Source organism: Oncorhynchus masou, chromosome 21 (assembly GCF_036934945.1).
Source record: "Oncorhynchus masou masou isolate Uvic2021 chromosome 21, UVic_Omas_1.1, whole genome shotgun sequence".
In the NCBI taxonomy this organism is placed as follows: domain Eukaryota; kingdom Metazoa; phylum Chordata; class Actinopteri; order Salmoniformes; family Salmonidae; genus Oncorhynchus; species Oncorhynchus masou.
In genome coordinates this window covers 22,812,914-22,831,881 of record NC_088232.1, presented here as the reverse complement: position 1 = coordinate 22,831,881, position 18,968 = coordinate 22,812,914, and the positions used below count along the sequence as shown (strand labels likewise).

General features: G+C 42.1%; 1 protein-coding gene across 2 annotated transcripts in view; it reads right to left on the bottom strand.

Annotated features, from left to right (window-relative positions):
- The window catches only part of LOC135507957 (tyrosine-protein kinase receptor TYRO3-like), a 30,554-nt gene that overhangs the window by 10,063 nt on the left and 1,523 nt on the right, over nt 1–18,968 (bottom strand). Inside the window, exons 2-10 of one of the 2 annotated variants that reach the window (XM_064927792.1) lie at nt 14,503–14,686; nt 10,465–10,565; nt 9,178–9,348; nt 6,321–6,407; nt 5,995–6,110; nt 5,274–5,454; nt 1,511–1,653; nt 630–768; nt 365–491 (exon numbers count right to left, since the gene is read on the bottom strand). In XM_064927792.1, the coding sequence (XP_064783864.1) occupies nt 365–491; nt 630–768; nt 1,511–1,653; nt 5,274–5,454; nt 5,995–6,110; nt 6,321–6,407; nt 9,178–9,348; nt 10,465–10,565; nt 14,503–14,686 (1,249 nt within the window). Of the gene's footprint in view, nt 1–364; nt 492–629; nt 769–1,510; nt 1,654–5,273; nt 5,455–5,994; nt 6,111–6,320; nt 6,408–7,886; nt 7,967–9,177; nt 9,349–10,464; nt 10,566–14,502; nt 14,687–18,968 lie in introns of those variants that run through there. The other variant, XM_064927793.1, reaches the window with a different exon arrangement.

Genomic DNA, 18,968 nt, shown 5'->3' with positions numbered 1-18,968 from the left:
TTCGAACACTTCTAAAAATGCATCCTTCCTTCCTTGGGGTAATTGGGGAAAGGAATGTAGTGGAAACCTTGCTTTCCCTCATCCAATCATGTCAGCTCAATGATAACTTTAAGGAAGGGTTGAAAGGAAGGTAGGTTGCAGTCATAAAGTATTCAAACAATGCCTCTGATTCTGGTAAATACTGCAGACCGTAGGCCTATATGTAAAGTCAGTGTACTGGGGGGGGGGACCTGGCAGCTGTTTACAGTAGGTCAGTCAATTCATTAAAATACTGCTTTCAGCCCATGCAAATTAATTTAAAAAGAAAATAATGTTTATTTGAAAGGCTTTGGCCTGGTTTAGTAAGAGAGCAATGGTAGTATACCCAAACTGTGTCTCCTTCCCTCTGCGGTGCACTAGGACTGTCAAGAGAAGCCCCACCATGGTGGCCACCAGCAGGCCCAACAGAAGACCCACCCACATATGGCCTCTCTGCATCTGGGCTGCCAATGCTGTGTGGAACACACACACACATTACAAACTGGCTTTACATACAGCACAACACCCTGTCACCTTCAAATTTGGAACATAGGTTTTAAAACAATTAGAGTGACAGGGCTTATAATGGAGAGTGAGAGGGGCTCACTGACCTGAGTCAGGCATGACCAGTACAGGCTGGCTCCAGGGCCCACAACCAGCCACTGTACACGCTGACACGTGGAAGGTGGCGTTGAAGAAACGATCGCCACCGGACAGGTGGGCCACATTCTCTTTAAAGAACAGAGCCTCCTGGAACACAACAACCAAAGTATGTCAGTGTGTATGGTCTACATAAGACATGCTTTGAGTTGAAGAAACTTTTTAGTAAAAGCTTCCACCACAAGGGAGTGCTGGGCTTTTAATTTTTTTTACACAACACACATTATGCTTTGGAACTGCTGAATACTGAGAAGGCCCTGCAATTGGGTCTCGGACCACTTGACAGGCCGCTCCCAAGTGGTGAAGGTAAGAAACAAAATTTATATGCTGATCCTTAACACAGTGGCCCCACAAGGGTGTGTGCTCAGCCCCCTCCTGTACTCCCTGTTCACCCGTGACTGCGTGGCCACGCACGCCTCCAACTCGGTCATCAAGTTAGCAGACGACACAAGTAATAGTAGGCTTGATTACCAACAATGACGAGACAGCCTACAGGTAGGAGGTGAGGGCCCTGGGAAAGTGGTGCCAAGAAAATAACCTCTCACTCAACAACAACAAAACAAAAGAGATGATCGTGGACTATATATCTGCATCGATGGGACAGTACTGGAGAAAGTGGACATTTTTAAGTTCCTCTGCATACATGTCACTGACAAACAGAAACGGTCCACCCACACAGACAGTGTGGTGAAGAAGACAACAGCGCCTCTTCAACCTCAGGAGGCTGAAGACATTTGGCTTGTCTGGTGTGTGGTAGATTTCTCCAGTGTGTACAGGTGTATGAGACTGTCTCTCCAGTGTGTACATACACTTGTATGAGGCTGTATCCTACCTGTCCTTCTCCTCCCAGGTTCCACTGGACTTTGTAGGCCATCAGTTTCCCCTGCAGCTCATCGTCCTCCAATGTTGCCCAGTTCATGGACAGCTGCTGCTCCGTTAGGTCAAATGTCAGGTTCCGGGGGGCAGCAGAGGGCACTGAGGAGGAATAACACACAGGGATGCAGTGTCAATGAAAACCTCTACATTTAACACCTTAAATTTGATCATAAAGAACATTATAAAAAAGGTAGATTTGGTATACAGTACCAGTCAAAAGTTTGGACACACCGACTCATTCAAGTTTTTTTTCCGTTTTTTTTCTACATTGTAGAATAATAGTGAAGACATCAAAACTGAAATAACACATATGGAATCATGTAGTAAGCAAAAAAAAGTGTTAAACAAATCTAAATATATTTTAGATTTGAGATTCTTCAAAGTAGCCACCCTTTGCCTTCATGACAGCTTTGCACACTCTTGGCATTCTCTCAACCAGCTTCATGAGTTGTGTTACAACCCTGTGTTAACAACCCTCCAGGCGAGCTTCAATGCCATACAACTCTCCTTCCGTGGCCTCCAATTGCTCTTAAATACAAGTACAACTTGTACATCACTACTCTGGACAGTTCTGACTTAGAATATGTGGACAACTACAAATATCTAGGTGTCTGGTTAGACTGTAAACTCTCCTTCCAGACTCACATCAAACATCTCCAATCCAAAGTTAAATCTAGAATTGGCTTACTATTTCGCAAAAGAAAACATCCTTCACTCATGCTGCCAAACATACCCTTGTAAAACTGACCATCCTACCAATCCTCGACTTCGGCGATGTCATTTACAAAATAGCCTCCAATACCCTAATCAATAAATTGGATGCAGTCGATCACAGTGCCATCCGTTTTGTCACCAAAGCCCCATACGAGATCTGTATGCTCTCGTTGGCTGGCCCTCGCTTCATACTTGTCACTAAACCCACTGGCTCCAGGTCATCTACAAGACCCTGATAGGTAAAGTCCCCCCTTATCTCAGCTCACTGATCACCATAGCAGCACCCACCTGTAGCAGGCGCTCCAGCAGGTATATCGCTCTGGTCACCCCCAAATCCAATTCTTCCTTTGGCCCCCCCTCCTTCCAGTTCTCTGCTGCCAATGACTGGAACGAACTACAAAAATCTCTGAAACTGGAAACACTTATCTCCTTCACTAGCTTTAAGCACCAACTGTCAGGGCAGCTCACAGGTTACTGCACATGTACATAGCCCATCTATAATTTAGCCCAAACTACTACCTCTTTCCCTACTTTATTTATTTTGCTCCTTTGCACCCCATTATTTCTCTCTCTACTTTGCACATTCTTCCACTGCAGATCAACCATTCCAGTGTTTTACTTGCTATATTGTATTTACTTCGCCACCATGGCTTTTTTTTGCCTTTACCTCTCTTATCTCACCTCATTTGCTCACATTGTATATAGACTTATTTTTCTACTGTATTATTGACCGTATGTTTGTTTTACTCCATGTGTAACTGTGTTGTTGTATGTGTCAAACTGCTTTGCTTTATCTTGGCCAGGTCGCAGTTGTAAATGAGAACTTGTTCTCAACTTGCCTACCTGGTTAAATAAAGGTGAAATAAAAGAGGAAGTCACCTGGAATGCATTTCAATTAACAGGTGTGCTTTGCTAAAAGTTAATCTGTGAAATCTTTCCTTAATGCGTTTGAGCCAATCAGTTGTGTTGTGACAAGGTAGGGGTGGTATATTTGGTAAAAGTCCAAGTCCATATTATGGCAAGAACAGCTCAAATAAGCAAAGAGAAACAACAGTCCATCATTACTTTAAAACATGAAAGTCAGTCAATGTGTAAAATTAAGAACTTTGAAAGTTTCTTCAAGCGCATCGCAAAAACCATCAAGCGCTATGATGAAACTGGCTCTCATGAGGACCGCCACAGGAAAGGAAGACCCCGAGTTAACTACTTCAGATTGCAACTCAAATAAATGCTTCAGTTCATGAAACAGACACATCTCAACATTAACTGTTCAGATGAGACTGTGAATCAGGCCTTCATGGTAGAATTGCTGCAAAGAAACCACTACTCAAGGACACCAATATGAAGAAGAGACTTACATGGGCCAAGAAACATGAGCAATGGACAATAGACTGGTGGAAATCTGTCCTTTAGTCTGATGTGAGATTTTTGGTCCCAACTGCCGTGTCTTTGTGAGACGCATAGTTGGTGAACAGATGATCTTGCATGTGTGGTTCCCGCCGTGAAGCACGGAGGAGGTGGTGTGATGGTGTGGGGGTGCTTTGCTGGTGACATGGTCTGTGATTTATTTAGAATTTAAGGCACACTTAACCAGCATGTCTACCGCAGCATTCTGCAGCGATATGCCATCCCACCTGATTTGCGCTTATTGGGACTGTCATTTGTTTTTCAACAGGACAATGACCCAACACACCTCCAGGATGTGTAAGGGCTATTTGACCAAGAAGGAGAGTGGAGTGCTGCATCAGATGATCTGGCCTCCACAATCACCCGACCTCAATCCAAATGAGATGGTTTGGGATGAGTTGGACCGCAGAGTGAAGGAAAAACAGCCAACAAGTGCTCTGCATATGTGGGAAATCCTTCAAGACTGTTGTAAAAGCGTTTCCAGGTGAAGCTGGTTGAGAGAATGCCAAGAGTGTGCAAAGCTGTCATCAAGGCAAAGTGTGGCTACTTTGAAGAACCTAAAATATATTTTGATTTGTTTAACACGTTTTTGTTTACTACATGATTCCATAGATGTTATTTCATAGTTTTTATTTCTTCACTATTATTCTACAATGTAGAAAATTGTATAAATAAAGAAAAACCCTTGAATGAGTAGGTGTGTCCAAACTTTTGTCTGGTACTGTATGTCAATGCAGTCATTGTAAACTTGTGCTACTGCCATCAAGCAGTTCATTATTTAAAACACCATCTGCTCTAAAACCCAGGAGAGATTTGCAAGGAGAGGGAAATCACTAATCAATCAGTATCTTTGACCTAACAGCACTCACTAAAAATTGGTTGATCTCTAAGAGTGAGAGCCCATGGTCTCCCTGTAGTGGTATTCCTGACCAGCGTGTGGGGACACTGAGGCAACAGGCCTTAGTTCAGCACTGCAACACATTGATTTGGATTGAGGGCATGCACAATGGTTCATTGTACCAACAGTACTGGAATCAACTGGCCTGTGTCCAGCACTGCCAGTTTACCATCAAGGTCACCCCCAGAAACACCAACTGCACTGCTCCCCTCATCAGACTCCCTCCCATGACCACATCCTAAACTTTGCTGCATGCATGTACCCCTTATCTCAACAACAAACCTTATTTAAAACCTATCAAATTAGACTGCATCCTATATAAAAGTTAAAGGATTTAGTTCATGTTCCAGTACTTTGACAGTGTAACAACTTTGAAAAGTCGGCTGTGAGGCACAGAGGGCCAACAAACATGAAACATTACGTTATATTCCCATTGTGATAAGGTTTCCACTTGCCATATTGTTGCATGAATCATCATGTGCTTTTGATTTCCAGCTGGTGAAGTGGTTGGTTGACCATGTGTGTATACTAACTGGCACCCTATTCCCTAAGTAGTGCACTACTTTTGACCGGGGGCCCATAAATAGTGCAATGCATAGGGAATAGGGTGACATTTGGGGCGCATCCAATGACAAAAAAAACAGTTGATGAACAAAAAGAGCTGATATGTCATTATGTATTCTATTGGCTGGATGCCCACCTGCTTCTGGTGTCTGAAAGTCCAGCCAGCCAGAGAATAGGGAGGTCCCAACCTCATTGTCACAGCACACTCTAACACTGTAGTTGGAGTAGCAGCTCAGCCCACTGAGGATCTGTTGGAATGGTGGAACCTTTACACGCTGGTCCAGAAGTTCCACCTTCCTCCCAGAGTTCTTAGACATCTGCAAGAGGAAGGAAGGAAGGAAGGAAAACATTCCATAAGGGTGAAAGTTCAAGGACAAATGTCAGAGCGTGTGGGGAAAAAAATGCATATGATATGTCATCCATCTTTTGAGGTGAAATTTTCGTGTTTTCGTCAGCAAATTCTTTAATTCGAAGAACGAAAAATAATAATACTCAAGGCGCTGCCCCCCAAAAAAGAAATAATTATTTTCATTTTCTCAGTCTTGACTAAGCATTGATCCAAGGCATGAATCTCAATTTTGATGGTTGTCATTCCCATCCTAAATTGCACTGACAGACGACTTTCAACAACCACATCTCTTAAAAATGCGTAAATATATTTAACTGCTGACTGAGTGTGTCAGTTTGCTGGCATATTCCATGACTGCTTTATTGAACATCCACATATAAGAATTCAGTCGAGGGGTTATTTGATTAAGGAATTTAGCCAAATCCACAGCACTGGCCAGCCATCTCAGTTGTGCCGGTTTAGTTCCTTTTTACCTGTGGGACTGGAGTATTAGAACATAATACTTTACCTGGATGGTGCAGGCCGACAGGTCAGAGTGTCCGGTGAAGCCTGGGCTCCAGGCCAGCGTGACATTGTTCTCCACCATGTGGACCACCTGCACACCTTTAGGGGCTGCTGGGAGGACTGCAGTCAAAGAAAAAGACAGGGATTTAGATTTACTAACATCCAACTCGGTACAGGAGCTGGACGAGGAGCAGACAAGAATAGCTAAGTGACAGCAGCGTACTGCAATGTGCATTGACTAGCCGGTCTTCATCAGGCAGCATTTTCAATTTAAAAAACAAATGCCTTAGTCACACCCATGACAGCACTGAATTTTCATGAATTAGTCACCTTTAATGTGCACAGTGCCTGTTCGCGATACTGAGATACCTCTGACATTCTTGGCTTCGCAGTAGAACTTGATGCTGTTATTCACACCTACAGGGAAAGGGAACAGAGGTGGGAGACATGTTAAGTGAGGTACGCAAACCAGGGCCATTTAAAAAGGGGAGGGTTCAGTCGATGCCAAAAGAGTGAATTAAACCAGTCCCCTGCTACTATGCCTGACCAACAGTTTGTTTCTCCCATGTAAATGAGTCATTTTCACACTGGGAACAGTATGAAATGCATACCACAGTGGGTTACCACAGTAGTAACCCACTGTGGTATGCATTTCATACTGTTCCCAGTGTGAAAATGACTCATTTACATATATATGAACGTATCATCTGGATTTCCACAACCTCAGCGGCAACCGATGGTGAAATTGCCACATCTCCAGACTTCCTAGACATCTTGTGCACTGAAAAAACCTGTTTTTTTATTCACGCCTAACTTGGATAAGGATCTAAGGGTTTTCGAAACCACCAATTTGCACAAACCAGCTACTGAAACTACAGCACGGAAACACAAGGAGTGCACAAGGAATAACTCCTAACCTAGACCGACATTGTTAAGCCTTGTATCACGTTCCTTGAGCTAATCCTTCATGACAAACAGTTACAGGAAGGCTTGTGTTGTGTGTGTGTGTGTGTGTGTGTGTGTGTGTGTGTGTGTGTGTGTGCGCATTTTACTATCCTTGCAGGGACCAGAAGTCCTCACAAGGATAGTAAAACAAGGACAATTTGGATAAGTGGGGACATTTCGCCGGTCCCCACAAGGAAAATGTTATTTTAGGCTTAGGGGTTAGGTTTAGGGTTACAAGTCGGGTAAAGGTGAGGTTCAGGGTAAGGGAAATAGAATTTTGAATGAGAATCAATTGTTAGTAAAAAACAAACATGTGTGTGTGTGTACTGTACAGTACAGTGAACAATATCAGGCAATAAGGGCCACTACCTGGTTAGTCATCCACTGACTGACAGAAAAACTTGCCAGGGTCATAACAGCTCGACTGAAACGCATCTGGTTACTCTCACATTCCAAGGAAACATCAGTCTCTGGTAGCCAGATAGGAAAACATCAGCACCTGTTAAGTGGAGTATCTGGCTACTTCATTCCTGACTCAGAGTTAGAACTCAGCAGCAAAGTCTTTGTATCCATTCCAAATGGCACCCTCTTCCCTATTTAGTGCACTACTTTTGACCAGAGCCCTGGGGCCAGTTAAATAGGACAGAGGAAATAAACCAGCTAAACATAAGCAGGAAATGAAGGAGGAGAGCCACTAAGGCGAAAGGCTTACATATCACGAGAAGGGAATGAATCAGACTTCTAATGAACAATCCACTGGCTGGTGTCTACACGTATCAAACATTTACACTTGTACGCGTTCTCAACCAATTACAGAACATTTCTACTCTCAAGTCATAACATTTGTTCTTTCTGATAAGGGGAATCATTACAGGTTTCCCTATCTATAGCCAACAAGAAAACATGTCATACAGTGCTGTGCCCCTGGACAAAAAAACACTGTGTACTTACTCGTAGACATCAGCATCGCTTAGACATAACATCGGAGTGTAAACCCTCAGAGGAAAGCGCAAGAAAGCCCTTCATTAGCGTTCCACCCACTGAGAATAACCTTTGGCTTCGTTCTGCCATTAAAACAGTTCTATTTCCAACTCATGCACAAATCTCTAAGAGCAGCTTGAAAGCCATAAAACCATGATCCCTTCCTTGCAAAGTATGACTAATGTCTGAGTTGCTCTTACAACAGACGGATGGTGGTCCACCTTATTGAACTAACAGCACTAACAGTCTGATCAGACATATGATTCATATGTCATTTTCTGGCTTAAATCAATAGAGGATATTTCTCAATCGTCTTTCATCAATTCCTGAAATCAGGAACAGCAGTGGAGAAGGTGGAATGTTTTAAGTTCCTCGTTGTACACATCACAGACAAAACTGAAATGGTCCACGCACACAGGCTGAAGAAATGTGGCTTGTCACCAAAAACCCTCACCAACTTCTACAGGTGCACAATTGAGAGCATCCTGTCGGGCTGTATCACCGCCTGGTACGGCAACTTCACCGCCCACAACCACAGGTCTCTCCAGAGGGTGCGGTCTGCACAATGCATCACCGGGGGCAAAATAGCTGCCCTCCAGGACACCTACAAACCCCGATGTCACAGGAAGGCAAACAAAAAAAATCAAGGACAATAACCAGCCGAGCCACTACCTGTTCAACCCACTTCCATGTACAGGTGCAAAGCTGGGACCGTGAGACTGAAAAATACAGCTTTTATCTCAAGGCCAGGCTGTTAAACAGCCATCACTAGCACAGAAAGGCTGCTGCCTACGTAGACTTGAAATCATTGGCCACTTTAATAAATGGAACACTAGTCACTTTAATAATTCCACTTTAATGTTTCCATATCTTGCATTACTCATCTCAAATGTATATACACTGTATCCTTCACTATCTACCCTTTACTATCTATTGTATCTAAGCTGCGCTGTCACTGCTCATCCATGTATTTTATATATTCCCATCCCATTCCTTTACTAGATTGTGTGCATTAGGTTTTGTTGTGGAATTGTTAAATATTACCTGTTAGATACTGCTGCACTGTCAGATCTAGAGGCATAAGCATTTCGCTGCACTCGCAATAACATCTGCTAATCATGTGTATGTGACCAATAAAATTGAGTGTCTGAGGGGAGGCATCTCAGATCTTCTCCTCCAATGTGTTTTGAGAAGAAGGAGAGGAGACAGGATGCACGGATTTGAGGAAAGACTAAAGAGAAACAGCCCGGTAGAGACTTACCGTTAACACGGAGTACAGATGGCGAGGAGGTGGCATCACCCTTCTGTACTCCCCCCAGCCACCAGAGCACCTCCACAGGGTCCGGGGGGCCCACAGCAGCACACGTCAGGTTAAAGGGCACCCTAGGGAACGTGGCTACATCTTGGGGCTCAAGTATAAAGTTGGGGACACCTGGAGATGGATGGGGAGAGAGCGAGAGCGAGGTAAATCCATTTGAATTCAATTACTTTTTGACAGCATCCCTTTTGACTTGAGTGAAACCTTCCATACATATTTGCCCATTGTGGAATTGCTCAGAAAGTTACTTTTTGGGCTGGAATGTCAAAACATTCAAGAGATAGAAGGTGCTTAAAAATGGTCAATTGTCAACAACCAAAAATAATTTAAAAGTGCATTTGCATATGTTGTAGATTAGACTGACCCTAATTGACATAATCTGAGGTGTTTGGGTTGTGCCCGCCATTGGTCCAATACAGGCTTCTTGTCATGTTTTGGCTGATAAATTCTATTCCCATTTTAGTACATTTAAATGTCAACTTTCAAAATGGTACCACAAAGACGGTTGGAGGTCCGCACATCAGAGAATGTCGACTTGAATGGGAATATATGTTGTTTTAAATTATGTCAACCCTCCATAGGAAACCCAGCAAAAATCATAGAAATATAGATCGAATACACATTACCATTTAAGTTGACAGATGGTGGGTGGACCAGCGGCCATCTTTGAGGTAGTAAAAAAATTCAATGGTGTACCAGATAAATTGCAGGGATAGGTCCATTCTATTAATTCTCTTTCTAGGACTAAAATGGTCACCCACCCTGTATTCAAGAGCTTGTTGTGTCTCAACCGATGGCGGGCACAACAAACACCTCAGATGTAAAGTAGGGTGTAAGCTACAACATCTGCAAATATGAAGAAAAAAAGAACTAAAAATCAGAATTTTTACTAATAACCGTTAAAAGGTAAAACAAACTTAAATGAAAATAGTTTCACAGCCCTGTTTGAAGCTTTTACATGATATCAAATTCAACCGTTTATGTTTTCCAGTGATGAAGACTTGGAAGTCTCATGGTATGAAAAACGGATCAACTTTGAGCACCTTTATCTCCTGAATTGTTCGGCGTTCAGGTGCAAAGAGTCACTTTCTGACCACTTCTTCCAAGGCAAACATGTATGGAACGTTTGGTTTAAATCAAAAGGGATGTTGTCAAAAATGTATCGAATTCAAATGGATTTACCAAGACACAGGCATACAAACAGAGGGCTAAATGTATTGATTGATTTACCCTCGACTGTTATCCAGGCGGGCTCAGAGGAGATGATCAAGCCATGGAACTCTACCTCACACCAGTACTTCCCTGCATCCTGTTGCTGGACAGACTTCACACTGAAACCACCCGGACAGACAGACTCTCAGTGATCATTACATGAGATGCTAAATAATGCACATTTCAAAATGATAGAGAAGGCGAGACCCATTAGGCCACATTTAGGTAAAAGCCCATCACATAATTGGGTAGGAGATGAAAAAGGACAACAAAACAAAGATAAATAACCCCTTGAGGATATGTTGAGAGATGGAGTAGGACCCTAACTAATTGGATCAATGAACTAGCTTGGGGCAGGAGTACACTGTGCATTTGTGTTAGGAGTCACTCAGGAAATCACTGAGCATTGACAGGTTATATTCACTCATAGGTTTGGTACATTACTTTCTAAACGTAATTCATTAGTTACCTGTCCAATTGTAATCTGATTACATTCAGTTACTTTTCGACTACTTTCCCCTTAAGAGGCATTAGAAGACAAAAACGTATGTTAGATTTATCCTGCAATACATGTCGTTCAATGTTAAAAAGTTTACATAGCTGGCCATATGGATATTCAATTTTACTTTATTTATTTTATTTATGGGTTGGTTTTTTTTTATTCCATAGGCTGTGATCTGCACTTTGCAGCTGTTGCATGAGCGCATGCCACTGACTGTCCACTGGATTCAAAAAAATAATGATTGGTAGGCAGTTTAAACTTCTTGAATTCAACCATTATTGGTTTCAAATACACATTTAGATGTGTGAACAGCCATCCACAACGACCACAATCCGTAAGGCGCACATAGCTAAATGAGAGAGCAGCAGTGTGATTCACATCAATGCGCTATGTAGATATCAATAAAAAGTGATATCAGTATCACCGTACACTACACCCCTGCTGTCATCCTTACCTCCAAGCGTTTATTTAAGTTGGATGATCTTTGGATGCCGACAGCAGTCGCACCATTTGAAGACACGGCTTGGCCTGTAGCCTACAAAAGCCTATTCCTGCTCTTTTCCCGCGATCCATCGAACACATTTGATGTGTCATCATAGTGGTCTCTGACTTGTGGTCAGACTCGCTCAGGTGGAACAAACTTAAATTTGCACCTTTTTTCAATGCTGATTTGAATGTCATTGAGAAAACAGAAGCGTAAAAAAAAAAAATCCACAAACATCCTTTCAGAATTTAAAAGAAATCTAGTTTTTCAAAAGTATCTTTAATTCGATTACAATATTTTTGATGCTAATGTAACGGATTACAGTTACCGTTTTTTTGTAATCTGTTACTCCCCAACCCTGCCCACTTCTGACACCAATCATCACCAAACTCACCACTCCAACCATTGAAGGACAAGTCACTAGACCATAGAAATATGATAGATATAAATGTAGAATGATTTATATCACATCATTCTAGTTCTTTAGACTAGACACAGCATACGGTGAATGTCCCTGGTATCTAGGACATTTGTGTCTGTGTGATGAGTAGGAAACAGGAAAAATGTTTCAGACTTTAGAGAGATCAAACTGAAGACCTTTGAGCTTCAGTGCATGAGATGAACAGAAACGGCTACCAATGGCGATGCAAGTTCACTTTACCTGCAGGTCCAGCAGTCTGCCTCCAGCTTTACGTAACTCGCAGACAGATGCAGCTGACTGCATTACAATCCCCTCTTCGGGGTCTGGTTTACGGTAAGGGTAGACCCCTTGCTGTCTCCACTCCAGCCATGTTATTTACAGTTTTTTTCTCTTTCTGACAGGGATAAAGACTCCCCAAGCCGATTATTAAACCTCCCCCAACCCCATCCAAAACCTGCTGAAAACCTGTAAGTTATATTCTGCCATATTTAGCAGACCTGCGTTAAAAAACGATCTGAAATAATTCGCTTGATTAAGCTTACCCATTGCAATTTGACCGAATAGAAATTCCCAGAAGTGCAAAACCCACCTATATGGCATTTCAGGCAGGCCAAAGCAAACACTAAGTATTTTGAAAGATTTAAAATAGTTTTTAACCCAGGTCTGATGTTGAGCCTCGTGGTGGTAAGAGTAGGTAACAACACAACCTCCACGCTGATCCTCAACACAGGTGCCCCTCAGGGATGCGTGCTCAGTCCCCTCCTGTAGTCCCTTTTTACTCATGACGGCACGGGCAGGCACGACTCCAACACCATCATTAAGTTTGCCGATGACACAACAGTGGTAGGCCTGATCACCGACAACGATGAGACAGCCTATAGGAAGGAGGTCAGAGACCTGGCCGTGTGGTGCCAGAATAACAACCTATCCCTCAACGTAACCAAGACAAAGGAGATGATTGTGGACTACAGGAAAAAGAGGACCGAGCACGCCCCAATTTTCATCGACGGGGCTGCATTGGAGCAGGTTGAGAGCTTCAAGTTCCTTGGCGTCCACATCACCAACAAACTAACCTGGTCCAAGCACACTAAGACAGTCGTGAAGAGGGCACGGCAAAACCTATTCCCCCTCAGGAGACAGAAAAGATTTGGCATGGGTCTGAAGAGTTAAAGTTGATTTTGGGGATCTTCTAAAGACCCCCACCATTGATTATGTTGTTATTAATTTGCTTACGTGCCATTATACTTATGCTCACTGTATAGCTGAATATTGAGGCCTCTGTCTGTGTCTAGCTCTCTGCCAAAACCCGTAGCCCCGCGTCTGTGAGAAAAGGTGAGAAAAGGGACGGAGGGTGATAGAGGGACAGCGTCTGTTTTTCTCTGCAACAAGGGCAGATTTGCATACTGCTGAGACAGGTTCTCAGAAACCTTGTGTTGAGAATAACTTGTTCTTTTAGCTGCACATGCAGTTTTTGACATAGGAGACATTGAGTGTTCCTTATTTGTTAAGTAAACAACAGAGCCCAGAAAAGTGGAACCAACAGGTCCTCAGATCCTCAAAAGGTTCTACAGCTGCACCATTGGTTGCATCACTGCCTGGTACGGCAACTGGCCCAGTACATAACTGGGGCAAAGCTTCATCCAGGACCTCTATACCAGGTGGTGTCAGAGGAAGGCCCAAAAAATATGTCAAAAACTCCAGCCACCCTAGTCATAGACTGTTTCTGCTGCTGCATGGCAAGTGTTTACCGGAGCGCCAAGTCTAGGTCCAAAACGCTTCTAAACAGCTTCTATCCCCAAGCCATAAGACTCCTGAACACTTTAACACCACTGCTACGCTCTGTTGTTATCATCTATGCAGTCACCTTAATAACTCCACCTACATGTACATATTACCTCAATTAACCGGTGCCCCTGCACATAGCCTCACTTGTTATTTTACTGCTGCCCTTGAATTTTTTGTTACTTTTATTTCTTATCCGTATTTTTTTTTAAATGCATTGTTGATTAGGGGCTTGTAAGTAAGCATTTCACTGTTGTATTCGGCGCATGTGACTAATACAATTTGATTTGAGTCAGATAAAGTCTGCTCGTGTAAATTCAGTACCGTTGTCAGTCTGCCTTAAATCCAGTATGTAAGGCAGACTGACAACGTTATTGAATTCACACAAGTGCAAAGACTTTTGAAGGATAAAAAAAGACATTGCTTTAAGCTACAATTAATGTTATTTGACCAGCTTTATGATTAAACTTAGAAGCACTTTCTCTGACTTTTCAACTAACTGGATATCTACTAATCTCCTGTGAAGCTGATCTGGTGATGTTGAGCTCAGTGCTTTGCAACACTCCAAGGAAAGGTTAGTTTCCTAGTGATAATGATGACGCTTTGCAAAAACAACCTCCAAATGATTTCTGGTGAAATGCACTGATTACAGCAGTGTGAAATCCAATCTCTCTCTGTGCTTAGGTACTCTACTCCATCTGGTAGAACTATCTATACCCATTTGCCTAAACAATGATTAGAAATCTAAACTGAAGCATCACTCACCAATCCTTGCTCTTCCCACAAGAGCCAGAGTGACAGATAACAAGATAAAAGTTCAACATTATGTTCTCACAATAAAGTAGGAGACTGAACCAAAGCGCTGACCTGTGGAAGGTCTCCCAGTGGTGTTGCTCGATGGGGATGTACATCTGGTCTATGCTGTACAGCTTCTCCCCATCCTTCATCCACACGATCTCCGGCTCACTCAGGCCCTCGACGCAACAACCCAGGCGAGCCGTGTTGCCCTGGGTTACTGTGAGGTTGGTGGGGTTCTTGGTGAACAGGAGTCCTAGAAGTCAAAGGTCAGGACACACCAGAGTTCAATGAGTCCCTGATTATTAGCCTAAGCTCATTGTGGTTGATTCTTTTTCACTCGGGGTCCTTCACTACTTTAAAATGGCGTGGTGTGGAAGAAAAGATCATGGATGGGATCTAAGGCTATGTCAGATTCAAGCAGTAGTGAGCGTTACAGGAAAGCTAACTGGATACCCCTGAAAAGGTAGCCGACAAAATGGTAAAGGGCAATTACATGGTAACAATTGCCGCGGCTGACTTTTCACTTAAAATCTATGCCAAACAAAAACCATTGATTTCGAAGTTTAAGAAACCACACAACTGAACATGTCACAAAACCACATTCACTGGAAGAACTGTGCAGATGTAAAAGTTTGGTCACAGAATTTCTGTCAAATCTATTTTTTTTTATGTCACCACATTTTCCAAAACCTCTTAAATATCTGCTCTGACTTACAATTCAAAGATGTCTGAAAAAATAATGGAGAGTCCGGTATGGCATGAAAGCTTGAGTTATAAAAATATATTTTGGTTATTGAACTACAGTAAGTGATGTGGATTTACACCCGGTAACAGAATTGCCGTAATAGAATTTCATCATGGATCCCTGATCTGTACTACACAGAGCTGCATAATTATGGATATGAATTTCATTTTCTTCATGGTGATGTATCATAAATACGTACACAAAAAGGTAGAAATATGCAATATCCTCTTTTGCATATTTGGGAATTATTCTATACACTGGATATTATTTTAATGAGCTCCGCCATCAAACAAGACCAAATTTGGTTGGTCCGGACCAAATCATAGGATGTTAATGTTTCACATGTACAGCACAGTAGAGTTCAGTACAGTACACTATAGTATACCGTAGTGTGCTCTACTGTGTACTGTACAACCACTCTATTCTTCTCTACTGTACAGGACTATAATCTACTTGATTTACTCTACTGAACTATACTACAGTTTTTTGCACTGTGCTGTCCAAACTTGTGAAACATAGACGTCGTATTAAGAAACGCTATAGATAGAATGAAAGTAGTGTAGAAACCTACCAAAAAAAACTATTGGGCAACAACAAATCCAATCCCTTTTAGACAAAATGTTTTACTGCAATAGCGAATGTGTAAACTTGTTAGTAGAAAGTCTAAACTATATATTTGACCTTTCAGCTTCCCTATCAAATCTAAAAATGTCAAGCAGACAACCTAAGAAAATTAACAATGACAAATGGTTTGATGAATGCAAAACCCTAAGAAACAAATTGAGAAACAGATCCAACCAAAAACACAGAAAACCTGAGCCTACGCCTTCACTTTGGTGAAACACGAAAACAATAAAGAAACACACTAAGAAAAAACAAGTGTATAATTTTAAAAGGCTAATTGATCATTAGAAAAAGCTTTTCACTTATGTTAGTACAGCTGAAAACTGTTGTTCTAATTAAAGAAGCAATAAAACTGTCCTTCATTAGGGCTAGTTGAGTATCTGGAGCATCAGCATTTGTGGGTTTGATTACAGGCTCAAAATGGCTAGAAACAAATATCTTGCTTCTGAAACTCATCAGTCTTTCTTGTTTTGAGGAATGAAGGCTATTCCATGTGAGAAATTGCCAAGAAACTGAAGATCTCGTACAACGTTGTGTACTACTCCCTTCACAGAACAGTGCAAACTGGCCCTAACCAGAATAGAAAGAGGAGTGGGAGGCCCCGGTGCACAACTGAGCAAGAGGACAAGTACATTAGAGTGTCTAGTTTGAGAAACCGACGCCTCACAAGTCCTCAACTGGCAGCTTCATTAAATAGTACCCGCAAAACACCAGTCTCAATGTCAACAGAGAAGAGACGACCCCGGGATGCTGGCCTTCTGTGTTATTTTGCCCATCTTAATCTTTTCTTTTTATTGGCCAGTCTGAGATATGGCTTTTTCTATGCAACTCTGCCTAGAAGGCCAGTATCCCGCAATCACCTCTTCACTGTTGGTATACAGTGCCTTGCGAAAGTATTCAGCCCCCTTGAACTTTGCGACCTTTTGCCACATTTCAGGCTTCAAACATAAAGATATAAAACTGTATTTTTTTGTGAAGAATCAACAAAAAGTGGGACACAATCATGAAGTGGAACGACATTTATTGGATATTTCAAACTTTTTAACAAATCAAAAACTGAAAAATTGGGTGTGCAAAATTATTCAGCCCCTTTACTTTCAGTGCAGCAAACTCTCTCCAGAAGTTCAGTGAGGATCTCTGAATGATCCAATGTTGACCTAAATGACTAATGATGATAAATACAATCCACCTGTGTGTAATCAAGTCTCCGTATAAATGCACCTGCACTGTGATAGTCTCAGAGGTCCGTTAAAAGCGCAGAGAGCATCATGAAGAACAAGGAACACACCAGGCAGGTCCGAGATACTGTTGTGAAGAAGTTTAAAGCCGGATTTGGATACAAAAAGATTTCCCAAGCTTTAAACATCCCAAGGAGCACTGTGCAAGCGATAATATTGAAATGGAAGGAGTATCAGACCACTGCAAATCTACCAAGACCTGGCCGTCCCTCTAAACTTTCAGCTCATACAAGGAGAAGACTGATCAGAGATGCAGCCAAGAGGCCCATGATCACTCTGGATGAACTGCAGAGATCTACAGCTGAGGTGGGAGACTCTGTCCATAGGACAACAATCAGTCGTATATTGCACAAATCTGGCCTTTATGGAAGAGTGGCAAGAAGAAAGCCATTTCCTAAAGATATCCATAAAAAGTGTTGTTTAAAGTTTGCCACAAGCCACCTGGGAGACACACCAAACATGTGGAAGAAGGTGCTCTGGTCAGATGAAACCAAAATTGAACTTTTTGGCAACAATGCAAAACGTTATGTTTGGCGTAAAAGCAACACAGCGCATCACCCTGAACATACCATCCCCACTGTCAAACATGGTGGTGGCAGCATCATGGTTTGGGCCGGCTTTTTTTCAGCAGGGACAGGGAAGATGGTTAAAATTGATGGGAAGATGGATGGAGCCAAATACAGGACCATTCTGGAAGAAAACCTGATGGAGTCTGCAAAAGACCTGAGACTGGGACGGAGATTTGTCTTCCAACAAGACAATGATCCAATACATAAAGCAAAATCTACAATGGAATGGTTAAAAAATAAACATATCCAGGTGTTAGAATGGCCAAGTCAAAGTCCAGACCTGAATCCAATCGAGAATCTGTGGAAAGAACTGAAAACTGCTGTTCAAATGCTCTCCATCCAACCTCACTGAGCTCGAGCTGTTTTGCAAGGAGGAATGGGTAAAAATTTCAGTCTCTCGATGTGCAAAACTGATAGACATACCCCAAGCGACTTACAGCTGTAATCGCAGCAAAAAGTGGCGCTACAAAGTATTAACTTAAGGGGGCTGAATAATTTTGCACGCCCAATTTTTCAGTTTTTGATTTGTTAAAAAAGTTTGAAATATCCAATGAATGTCGTTCCACTTCATGATTGTGTCCCACATGTTGTTGATTCTTCACAAAAAAAATACAGTTTTATATCTTTGTTTGAAGCCTGAAATGTGGCAAAAGGTTGCAAAGTTCAAGGGGGCCGAATACTTTCGCAAGGCACTGTATCTAACTTTACTTGTTACTTCTGTGAACTTTCATTATCCACCCTCCTCCTCAGAGAGAGAAATGATAAAATATCTTACAGATATGTGGGTTTTTGGTAAAGGAATTACAAGACAGGGCGCAATGTTTCTTAAATGTACAGAAGCCAGATATGTTATCCTAAAGTAAATACAGGCCCAAGTGTAGATAGTAGTTGGCAGCGGTCTTTTACCTCAACATTAATGTGTTTTGATGTATTTCTAATGCATTTTAAGACTTTATCTGGTAGATTTTTTCTAAACCCCTTTTCCATCTGCTTGACAAAAAAAATAAGCCTTTGCTTTAATAGTCCCCCACAAAATAAAAGTCCCCACAAGTTATTAAATTTGTGTCCACAAATGGCACACGTGCAGGACTTGTATTTTGACAAGAGGTAAGCCGAGAGGAAGTTGGTCTACATCAGACCCATGTTTGGAAAGTCTGTTAAATAATATGATCTTTTAGATATTTTGTCTCAAATTCCCCCCATTATAATGACCAAGCGTCCTGCCCACCTGCACAGTGAGTTGAAATGGAATTGTATTTAATTTCTGGCTTCCCGTAGACTGTTTTTGTGCAACCCTATACAATTTGGAGCAATACATTTGTGTTGCTGAAAGCAGGTAAATGAAGCACTACCTTACAT